General features: G+C 38.4%; 1 protein-coding gene and 2 pseudogenes across 1 annotated transcript; all 3 read right to left on the reverse strand.

Annotated features, from left to right (window-relative positions):
* Positions 1-598: 598 nt before the first annotated feature.
* On the reverse strand, positions 599-3,263 carry LOC128923415 (large subunit ribosomal RNA; annotated as a pseudogene).
* A 472-nt stretch (positions 3,264-3,735) lies between these two features.
* LOC128923232 (5.8S ribosomal RNA) lies at positions 3,736-3,888 on the reverse strand (annotated as a pseudogene).
* Positions 3,889-11,958: 8,070 nt separating this feature from the next.
* LOC128922972 (uncharacterized) lies at positions 11,959-12,540 on the reverse strand. Its single transcript, XM_054235393.1, has one exon. The coding sequence runs from the start codon at positions 12,538-12,540 to the stop codon at positions 11,959-11,961; it is 582 nt and encodes a 193-aa protein (XP_054091368.1).

Here is a 12,540-nt window from a genome sequence, read left to right on the forward strand (position 1 = left end):
AATCACCTGTGCTCAAAAAACACCTGTGCTCAAAAAACAACAAACGAAAAACAAATTACGTCACACAAAAAACACTTGCTCAAACAAATTTTCTTTTCACAAACACAAATTCAAATTTCCAAAAATACACTCAACTACACGTATATAAATAAACACCTGCCGCAATGTAAAAATTTTCAAAAGCCAGCTATGATATGCACACACAAACTAACAAATGAGAAAATATACATACAATTGTATATATATTCAAACACTTGCAGTAATGTAAAAATACACAAAGCTAACTACAGAAAAAGTATACACGTACTGACAAACTTTATCTACACATACAATCGAACATATATTGAAAATGAAAATTTTTTATGAAAAAAAAACACACATATATACACACACGTATATATTAATATACTAATGCTTAAATATGTATGCAAATGCGCTAAAAAACTACCACAAATCACAAACTAATACACAAATACTCAAAATGAATGTACTTACATCCAATGCTGAGGGCTCCCACACAAAAAACACCAATTCACACAAAATTCACGACACAGAAAACGCACAGAAACGAAAACACGTCTGAACAATCTGAAATTCTACAATCGAAAAGTAGATAGGGACAGTAGGAATCTCGTTAATCCATTCATGGGCGTCACTAATACGATGACGAGGCATTTGGCTACCTTAAGAGAGTCATAGTTACTCCCGCCGTTTACCCGCGCTTACTTGAATTTCTTCACTTTGACATTCAGAGCACTGGGCAGAAATCACATTGTGTCAACACCCGTTAGGGCCATCACAATGCTTTGTTTTAATTAGACAGTCGGATTCCCCAAGTCCGTGCCAGTTCTGAATTGATTGTTAATTGATAATCGTTATAATTAAATAAGAATATATATCTTGCGATATAATTCTTATAAAATTTTAGCAAGAAAGTTCCACAATTGGCTACGTAACCACTATCCGGGGAACAAGAACCGAAATTCTCTATTTACCCAGAACGAGTACATAAACCATGGTATTGCTTCCCAATCAAGCCCGACTATCTCAATCTTCAGAGCCAATCCTTATCCCGAAGTTACGGATCTAATTTGCCGACTTCCCTACATTATTCTATCGACTAGAGACTCTTCACCTTGGAGACCAGCTGCGGATATTGGTACGGCCTGTTGAGAAGTTTGCGTAACCCCACCATAAATTTTCAAGGTCCGAGGAGAAAATATCGACACAACAGTAAATGTCATGCTCTTCTAGTCCATCTACCATATCTCTCTTCGAAAGACTTCCATGGTAGTACGACTATAAAACAGAAAAGAAAACTCTTCCGATACCTCTCGACGGCTTCTTTATGGTCGTTTCTGTTGCCAGGATGAGCACAAGGCCCATTTTTAATAACAAACGGATACTCAACAGGTTACGGAATTGGAACCGTATTCCCTTTCGTTCAAAATTATTCAAGTGTTTAATTACTATGAAGAAAACATAATATATTCTCAACAATTCATTAAAACTTTTAAAATTTTCGGCTTTCGCCTTGAACTTAGGACCGACTAACTCGTGATCAACCACTGTTCACACGAAACCCTTCTCCACTTCAGTCCTCCAAGGCCTCATTCGATTATTTGCTACTACCACCAAGATCTGTACCAATGGCGGCTCCATGCAGGCTTACGCCAAACACTTCTAAGCACACCATTGCACCCTCCTACTCACTAAAGTTTCAAAATTTATAATCCAACCGAAATTGTATTATAAATCATGTACTTTAGCGGTAATGTATAGGTATACAACTTAAGCGCCATCCATTTTAAGGGCTAGTTGCTTCGGCAGGTGAGTTGTTACACACTCCTTAGCGGATTACGACTTCCATGTCCACCGTCCTGCTGTTTTAAGCAACCAACGCCTTTCATGGTATCTGCATGAGTTGTTAATTTGGGCACCGTAACATTACGTTTGGTTCATCCCACAGCGCCAGTTCTGCTTACCAAAAGTGGCCCACTGGGCACATTATATCATAACCTCAACCTTCATATCAAGAAAGGTGAGGTTCTTACCCATTTAAAGTTTGAGAATAGGTTAAGGTCGTTTCGACCCTAAGGCCTCTAATCATTCGCTTTACCAGATAAGATTATTTTACATAATATTTAAATGCACCAGCTATCCTGAGGGAAACTTCGGAGGGAACCAGCTACTAGATGGTTCGATTGGTCTTTCGCCCCTATACTCAATTCTGACAATCGATTTGCACGTCAGAACTGTTTCGGTCTTCCATCAGGGTTTCCCCTGACTTCAACCTGATCAAGTATAGTTCACCATCTTTCGGGTCACAGCATATATGCTCAAGGTACGCTCCAGTTAGATGTATAAATAATAATAAATTATCATTATACATAACTATATGGAACGCCCCGGGATTGAATTAATAGTAAAATATTTCACTAAAAATTAATCCCATTATATAAAAGTTAAGTTAATTTCGTCATTATGTTTAATATAACCCAATGACTTGCACATATGTTAGACTCCTTGGTCCGTGTTGCAAGACGGGTCCCGAAGGTATCCTGAATCTTTCGCATTGTTAATCATATAAATGCATACAATTAATATTAAAATCAATGATAATAATATTATTGTAAAATTCAAAAGAATTTAAGCATTATATATGTAAAATCTATCAACACTTTATCAAATCATCAGTATTTATTCTATGTTAATAAGCTAAAAGCAAATTAATTTGAATAAACTTAACACCAATGATCTTTTGATAAATATTTTATTATGTTAATAGATTACAATGTCCTTATATGAAAAAAATGCACACTATTCCTATAATATTATAAAGTTTCACGTACTATTTAACTCTCTATTTAGAGTTCTTTTCAACTTTCCCTCACGGTACTTGTTTACTATCGGTCTCATGGTTATATTTAGTTTTAGATGGAGTTTACCACCCACTTAGTGCTGCACTATCAAGCAACACGACTCTTTGGAAATATCTTTCTATAATCATTAACGTTATACGGGCCTGGCACCCTCTATGGGTAAATGGCCTCATTTAAGAAGGACTTAAATCGTTAATTTCTCTTACTAGATATTAAGATATTCAATACACTGCATCTCACATTTGCCATATAGACAAAGTGACTTAGTGCTGAACTATTTTCTTTTCGCTCGCCGCTACTAAGAAAATCCTTGTTAGTTTCTTTTCCTCCCCTCATTAATATGCTTAAATTCAGGGGGTAGTCCCATATGAGTTGAGGTTGTATAAAAATATTTATATTTATTTTATATTTTAGCTTTTTGCTATTTTAAAGAAACATACATAATTATTTCTTAACACCAATAATTTTCTTAATAATAAATATTCAATCTTTTCATCCCGCGTACTACTTCATTATAACAACAATATTATTTTCTTGCTTTTTTACATGTAAGGCAATCCTAGAATAAAATAATATTTTATGCTAGACGTTCCTCTAAATGTATATATTATTTGAAATAATATTGAAATTTTATTGTTTTTGGGAATACTAAGATTCTTATTTATTATAAAATTTCGTTCAAATATGAGGTGTTCAAGAATATATTTTCTATATTTCTTTTTATGCTATTAATATTATGGATTGAAAAATACAATCCAGTAATATACCATGTGCTTAAATTCTTTTAATTGACTAAAAGAATAAGCAACTAATTTAGCATAGTCTTACAACCCTCAACGATATGTAGTCCAAGCAGCACTTTAAAATTAATTAAAGTACATAACAGCATGGACTGCAATATGCGTTCAAAATGTCGATGTTCATGTGTCCTGCAGTTCACACGATGACGCACAGTTAGCTGCGTTCTTCATCGACCCATGAGCCGAGTGATCCACCGCTTAGAGTGATAATTTTTTGTTTATTTTAATTTAACGTCAAGAGTTTTTAATTTATTGAAAGAATAACAATTATATTACATTTCGTTTTCGTATATTATATAAATTATTTTAAAACATCTTTCAATAAATTGTAATTTTCAACCCAAACATTTACAAGTTGCGCATGTCTTAGTCCAACAAAAACAGTAATTCCTTTTTTATTACATTTTATTTAATTACACACGTTAACGAGAACAAATTAACTTATCATTTATATTATTTTCATAAATAATAAGTACAACTATATATGTTTAAAGGTTTGTTGCGTTCAAATACAATGTATGCAATATAATTTTCATTATACTACAATACAAGGTGTAAAAAAAAAAGAAAAAAAAGAAAAACATTCAAATAAATGAATGAAAAGAAAAAAAAGAAAATAATTTTTCTTTTTTATTCTTTTTTTGTTTGTTTGTTTGTTTGTTTTTTTATAATATTTACGGATAGGAACACAATAATGATCCTTCCGCAGGTTCACCTACGGAAACCTTGTTACGACTTTTACTTCCTCTAAATAATCAAGTTCGATCAACTTTTGCGAAACAATCGTGAAACACAAGGCGTCACAGTGTTCACGTCCGGAGACCTCACTAAATAATTCAATCGGTAGTAGCGACGGGCGGTGTGTACAAAGGGCAGGGACGTAATCAATGCGAGTTAATGACTCACACTTACTGGGAATTCCAAGTTCATGTGAACAGTTTCAGTTCACAATCCCAAGCTTGAAAGTGGTTCAGCGGTTTACCCGGACCTCTCGGTCTAGGAAATACACGTTGATACTTTCATTGTAGCGCGCGTGCAGCCCAGGACATCTAAGGGCATCACAGACCTGTTATTGCTCAATCTCGTTACTGCTAGACGCAATTTGTCCATTTAAGAAGCTAGTGTCCTTATAATGGGACAAACCAACAGGTACGGCTCCACTTATATAAACACATTCAAACACTTTCACATTCAAGATGAACTCATGAATGAAGGCTATATAAGCTTCAACACCATAATCCTGAAAGCATCTATTTAATATATTTGAGTCTCGTTCGTTATCGGAATTAACCAGACAAATCACTCCACGAACTAAGAACGGCCATGCACTACCACCCATAGATTCGAGAAAGAGCTATCAATCTGTCTTACACGCTTATATTCGGACCTGGTAAGTTTTCCCGTGTTGAGTCAAATTAAGCCGCAGGCTCCACTCCTGGTGGTGCCCTTCCGTCAATTCCTTTCAGCTTTGCAACCATACTTCCCCCGGAGCCCAAAAGCTTTGGTTTCCCGGGAAGCGACTGAGAGAGCCATAGTAGTAGCTACACCCAATTGCTAGCTGGCATCGTTTATGGTTAGAACTAGGGCGGTATCTGATCGCCTTCGAACCTCTAACTTTCGTTAATTAATGAATGATTAATGAAAACATCTTTGGCAAATGCTTTCGCTTAAGTTAGTCTTACGACGATCCAAGAATTTCACCTCTCGCGTCGTAATACTAATGCCCCCAAACTGCTTCTATTAATCATTACCTCTTGATCTAAAAACCAATGAAAGTAGAACAGAGGTCTTATTTCATTATTCCATGCACAAAATATTCAGTCATTTGGAGCCTGCTTTAAGCTCTCTAATTTGTTCAAAGTAATTGTACCGGCCCACAACAACACTCGATGAAGAGCACTGAAGCAGGTTTAAATAGGAGGAATATATAAAAATTACATTGTATTAATTACATATAAGAACTCCACCGGTAATACGCTTGCATACATAAGGTAATGTACATACCACAATTATAGCTGTACTACCCGTATGAAGCACAAATTCAACTACGAACGTTTTAACCGCAACAACTTTAATATACGCTATTGGGGCTGGAATTACCGCGGCTGCAGGCACCAGACTTGCCCTCCAATAGGTCCTTGTTAAAGGATTTAAAGTGTACTCATTCCAATTACAGGGCCTCGGATATGAGTCCTGTATTGTTATTTTTCATCACTACCTCCCCGAACTGGGAGTGGGTAATTTACGCGCCTGCTGCCTTCCTTAGATGTGGTAGCCGTTTCTCAGGCTCCCTCTCCGGAATCGAACCCTGATTCCCCGTTACCCGTTGCAACCATGGTTGTCCTAGATACTACCATCAAAAGTTGATAGGGCAGACATTTGAAAGATCTGTCGTCGGTACGAGACCATACGATCTGCAAGTTATCTAGAGTTCAACCAATATAACGATCTTACGATCGCTTGGTTTTAGCCTAATAAAAGCACACGTACCAAAAGGTCCGTGTTTATTTTGCATGTATTAGCTCTAGAATTACCACAGTTATCCAAGTAACTGTTAACGATCTATGGAACCATAACTGATATAATGAGCCTTTTGCGGTTTCACTTTTAATTTGTTTGTACTTAGACATGCATGGCTTAATCTTTGAGACTAGCATATAACTACTGGCAGAATCAACCAGAATAATGTTTTTTATTCATTTATATAATATTTTTTATACTATATAAATTTTTATAATGATATTTTCAATATTTGAATATTAAGTACACGACATATACAAAATGCAAAGAAGAACGAAATCGCGACAATAAATAATTATGAAATTTCTTTTACTATGATCGATTAAAAAATTCACTTCATTTCATTTAATTTCATATTATTGTATTATTTATTGCGGTCTTATTCGGACTTTGAGATTGTATCTTATCGTGAGAAAGAATTTTCGTTCTCTATACATATATAATATAATTATTAATGTAAGGACGATGTTTCTTCTTGTATTTGTTAAACTTTCAAATAATATCATTTTTTATACATTTTACTTTATTTCAATGCATATAGTGTATATATCTTTTTTTAAGAGTATATACGTTTTTCTTTTGATTTGAAATTAATTGCTCTCATTTATATATTACACTTAAATACTTTTATATTTATATGAAAAAAATTTTCATATAAGTACCAAGTATGCAATTTCATACAAGTATTAAAATTTTCATACAAGTACTAATATCAAAGTTTCATACAACGTATGTGTTTTCTGCCACGTACACCTCACCAACCCGAAACCGTATGGAAAAAATCTTTTTAACCATGTAAAAGTTTTAAATTCATATATACACAAGTAATTTATATCATTTTCTACGAGCATTATGCTTATAAGAAATATTACAACATCAAAAATAGCATAACATTTGTTTTTTTTTTTTTAATTTTTTGTACTTATATGAAAATTATTTAGTTGTATGAATTCATACACTTAGTACTTATATGAAAATTAATTACTTGTATGAATTCATAAACTTAGTATCTATACGAAAATTATGTAGTATTTATATGAAAATTAATTACTTGTATGAATTCATACAATTAGTATTTATATGAAAATTAATTAGTACTTATATGAAAATTTTTTACTTGTATGAATTCATAAACTTAGTATCTATATGAAAATTATTTAGTATTTATATGAAAATTATTTAGTATTTATATGAAAATTAATTAGTAATTATATGAAAATTATTTACTTGTATGAATTCATAAACTTAGTATCTATATGAAAATTATTTAGTATTTATATGAAAATTATTTAGTATTTATATGAAAATTATTTACTTGCATGAAATCATACAATTAGTATTTATATGAAAATTTTTTACTTGTATGAATTCATAAACTTAGTATCTATATGAAAATTATTTAGTATTTATATGAAAATTATTTACTTGCATGAATTCATAAACTTAGTACCTATATGAAAATTATTTAGTATCTATATGAAAATTATTTAGTATTTATATGAAAATTATTTACTTGCATGAAATCATACAATTAGTATTTATATGAAAATTTTTTACTTGTATGAATTCATAAACTTAGTATCTATATGAAAATTATTTAGTATTTATATGAAAATTTTTTACTTGTATGAATTCATAAACTTAGTACCTATATGAAAATTATTTAGTATTTATATGAAAATTATTTACTTGCATGAATTCATACAATTAGTATTTATATGAAAATTTTTTACTTGTATGAATTCATAAACTTAGTACCTATATGAAAATTATTTAGTATTTATATGAAAATTATTTAGGTTAGGTTAGGTTAGGTTAGTCTGGTCGGCCTGCAGGCCACGCATAGACCAGTTATGCTCCTTTGCGATACCAGAATGGAGTGCCTTTACGTGTTCCCTGAGTAGTAGTCATCGTTCAGGATGCCTGCGCCAGTCGTGAATTTTAATAGTTTATGAGGCTTCACTGACGATATCTCCTCTAACTTATCGTACTGTGGGGCCCCTAAGTACCTAAAACGTTGTCTCGCTAACGCAGGACAAACGCACAAGAGATGCTCCACTGTTTCCTTGGTGCCCTGCTCTTGACATTTTCTGCATTCCTCCCCATCTGACAGCCCCATTTTATAGGCATGCGCCGCTACAAGGCTGTGACCGGTAAGAATGCCAACCATGGTCCTACAGCCCTTTCTATCTAGCTCCAGTAGGAACCTTGTATATTTTTGATCTACCGCTTTGCACATGACTTTTGCAGTTTTACACCCCGGCAGATCCTTCCATCGAGATATGATTCTTCCTGCCATGCACCTGTCTATGTCATCGTATAGAATGTGCATGGGTTTAGCGATGTTGATCATGTATCCGGGTAACAGCTGTACACCACTCTTGGCAATCCCGTCTACGATTTCGTTGCCCTCGATGCCTTTATGGCCTGGCACCCAGTAGAAGTGTAGCCTCATATTTCTGGCGACCCTCACCACTGCTGCCCTGCTGCTCAGGACACTTTTGGCCGATATTCGACACGATGTTACTGCCTTGATTGCCGCTTGGCTGTCTACGTTGATGTTAATTTTAGAGTATTGGCCTTGTGTGCCGGAGGCTAGCTCTGCTGCCTTCCCAATAGCAAAGACCTCTGCTTGAAATATACTGCAGTGGTTCGGCAGTGTGAACGGTTGTCTTATGCCTAATTCCGGACAGTATATTCCTGCACCTACTCCTTCATCCATTTTAGAGCCATCCGTATAGATATTTAAGGTGTTGCGTGTAGTTACGGTGCCCTTGCGCCAACCATCCTTTTCCATGTTTACCACGAAACCTCTTTCCCAGTTGTAGAATGGGACCAGATAGTCGATACCTGTCAGACTGCTCTTAGCAACCGAGCTGTGTCCGAAGAATCTGTATGTGAATTCACCTATTGCCATCAGTCGACCCGCCGATTTCGCCGCGCAGCTTTCGGCAAAGAGATCTATAGGTGGCAGGTTTAATATTCGTTCTAGAGCAGCCGTTGGGGTGGTTCTTAGGGCCCCCGTTATACATAGCGCTGCAAGCCGCTGAACCTTTTCCATCGGCTTCCGATACGTAGATTTTCTGGTACCCGTCCACCATACCAGAACCCCGTAGAGCAGAATTGGTCTCACTATTGCTGTGTAGCACCAGTGCATGAGAGTGGGAGAAAGCCCCCAGGTAGTGCCAAAGCATCTTCCTGCATGCATACAGAGCATTACTGGCTTTCCTCACTCTCTCTTCCACATTGTACTTCCACAGAAGTTTGGTGTCCAAAACTACCCCTAGGTATTTGGTACGGTCCTTGAGCGGGAGCTCGGTCCCATTTAGCGAAGGGGGCCTCCATGCAGGTATTTTGTACCTTCTAGTAAACACCAGAAGGTCTGTCTTTTCCGCATTGAGCCCCAGTCCCGCTTGTGTTGCCCAGTTATTGACAGTGCTGAGAGTGCTGGTCATTATGCTGCTGACAGTGTGCAGACATTTTCCCGTTATTAAGATGGCGATGTCATCCGCATACGCTGTTATCTTGGGAGCTTTGTTTTCAAACTGTTTTAGTAAGTTGTTTACCACTAATGTCCATAAGAGTGGAGATAGCACTCCGCCTTGCGGAGTACCTCTACAGACTTCCTTGGTCACACTGGCATCATTCCATTCTGCTTTTATCTTTCTAGACATCAAGAGGTTTTTCACCCACCTTTGTATGACAGGCTCAACACCCATTGACTCAATACTTCGCAGTATGGATTCCGTAGACACATTATTGAATGCTCCTGAAATGTCCAGGAATGCTCCCAGAGCATATTCCTTGTATTCTAGAGCTTTTTCAATGTTATATACCAATGAATGGAGTGCAGTCTCCACGGATCTGCCTTTTGTATACGCATGTTGCGATTTGGACAAGCTGCCAGGAGGCGCTGTGTCTCTTATATGTGCATCTAGTATTTTCTCCAGCGCCTTCAGAAGGAAAGAGGTAAGACTTATGGGCCTGAACTCTTTCGAGTAGGTTGGATTGTTTTTACCTGCCTTCGGTATGAAAACCACCCTAGCCTCTCTCCATGAGTGCGGTACATAACCAAACCTTAAACATCCTCTGAATATCACTCGCAACCACGGCACGACCAGCTGCATTGCGTTCTTTAGCATTGCTGGAAAGATGCCATCCGTACCGGGAGATTTGTAAGAGTCGAAGGAGCGGATTGTCCATTCTATTTTATCCTCCGTGATTATACACTCGGACAGGATAACAGCAGTATTTCCTTCGTGTGGAGTGTTAACCGGGTTCTTGCATCCCGGAAAGTGTGCGCTAACTAGAACCTCTAAGGAGTCCCTGCAATTCTCCGTCCACTCTCCGTTGTTTCTGCGAACCAGGCTTGGCGAGGGGGGGCTTTTAGATAACAGTTTTCTAAGTCTTGTCACCTCATTTGTTCTTTCAAAGCTGCTACAAAAGTTTTTCCAGGACTGTCGTTTGCTCCTGCGCGTTAACTTTTTGTAGTCTCTAAACAGATCCTTATATTCATTCCAACATTCCTCGCTCTCCGCTAGCTTGGCCAAGTTGAAGATTTTCCTTACACTGCGTCTACACGATTCGAGCTCCTTGTTCCACCAAGGGGGTCTCATTTTGCGTTTGGGCCGCAGCATAGGACAAGCGGAATGATAAGCCTTAGTAAGAGTGCTACAGAAGAGATTCACACCCTCCTCTAACTCTTGAGGAGAGTTGAACACGCACGGTCTAAGTCTTTTACCAAACAGAATCTGTCGGTAACGTACCCAGTTTGTAATTCTGGGGTTTCTTCTAGCCTCAAGTCTAGCTTTAACCCCCTTTCTAATAGAGAAATGTATATATCTATGGTCAGAGAATGACGGTGTACTTAGCACCCTCCAGTTCTCAACCGTTGTACCACTACTGGTGTAAAGTGTAAAGTCTAGGACGTTTTTCGAGGTTGGTCCTATATACGTAGGTTCCTTCCCCCGGTTTGCTATCACTAGACTACTCATTAATATAAAGTTTAACAGGGACTCACCTCTTGCATTGATGTCTCGGCTTCCCCAAATCGTGTGGTGCGCGTTAGCGTCAGCCCCAACTACCAGCGACTGTTTCCTTCTGCTGGATGTAGCCACCAGCCTCTGGAGTTCTGCAGTCGGTGCCTCGCCGTCATGTGGCAGGTAACAGGATGCAAGGAGTATGAGCTCATCGCTGCAATCCTTTACCGCCACCACCGTCAGGTCGTCTGTGGAGAGATTTAAGTTAACATGGGAATACAGCGTTACCCGATGCTATCCATGGTTTCTGGACTAAAGCCACGTCGTAGCCGCCCTTCTCTAGATTGAGAAGGAGTTCGGCAGATGCGATCTTACTTTTGTGGAGGTTCACCTGAAGACCCGTCAGCTCCTGGTTCATTAACCTTAGAGTACTGATCAGGTGACCCCTCCACCTCCTGCAAGACTAATGAAGTCGCCATTATCTCTTCAATTCCGAGATCTTTTTCGACTTCACCCGTCTCCAGTGTGTTTACATTGCCATCCGCGGGGTGGCGCTTTTTGAGGCGAAGGAATACGCTTCCAACTCCCCAAGCCATCTTCCCGAATCTGGCATATAAAATGTCGTCAGCCGCCTTATTGATTGGAGTATGTAGCTCTGGCCTCCATCTGCGTTTGCAGTTTTAGCTACGCTCAGTACTCTCCAATCACTGGTCGGCACGTCCGGGTTTAGTCGTTGTAGCAGTCGAAGTGCATGTTCCGGGTCTACCACGCGAGGTATCACCACCTTCGCTTTGGAACCGACAGAATGCTGCTCCGATCCACAACCTCGAGTTTCGCGTCCTTCCACAGGTTTGGGAGCGTTCTCACTGCTTCCTTCACCCATGTCAGCGACGGATCATCCTTGCATTTAAGGATTTTGACGCCACCAAGCCACCCTGCTCCATCAAACGTTGGCATTGGTGCGCTAGGATCGGCGTCCATCCTCGAGAAGAGCGCTTCTAGTAGCTTCATTTCGACTACTTTCCACCGCTCCTGCGACATCTGTCCCAGCGGGTTACTGCGGTCAATGAGAGCCACGATCAAGTGTCGCTTTGCCACCTCATTAGCTGCCGCCGCTGCTCTGGACGTTGTCGGCTTGTCGTCCGCTCGCTTAACTTTTGGCTTCTCAGCCTCGTCTTTTGTCTTTCTTTTCTTCGTTGGCGCTTTCGGTTCGCTCTCTGTCGACCGTTGCCTCTTCTCAGCAATATGCTCCTCGATACGGTTAGCAAATGCTGAGTTCGAGGCACTGCACCAACTACGTGAGGCAAAGTGCGCGCGGCCGCTTTTCACCTCCTCTCTGGCCCAAGACAACCGTTTCAT

Source organism: Zeugodacus cucurbitae, chromosome X (genome assembly GCF_028554725.1).
Source record: "Zeugodacus cucurbitae isolate PBARC_wt_2022May chromosome X, idZeuCucr1.2, whole genome shotgun sequence".
Lineage (NCBI taxonomy): Eukaryota > Metazoa > Arthropoda > Insecta > Diptera > Tephritidae > Zeugodacus > Zeugodacus cucurbitae.

Bases quoted from the DNA above. Each gene is read 5' to 3' on its own strand.
- LOC128922972 (XM_054235393.1), bottom strand. From the start codon at position 12,540: ATGAAACGGTTGTCTTGGGCCAGAGAGGAGGTGAAAAGCGGCCGCGCG.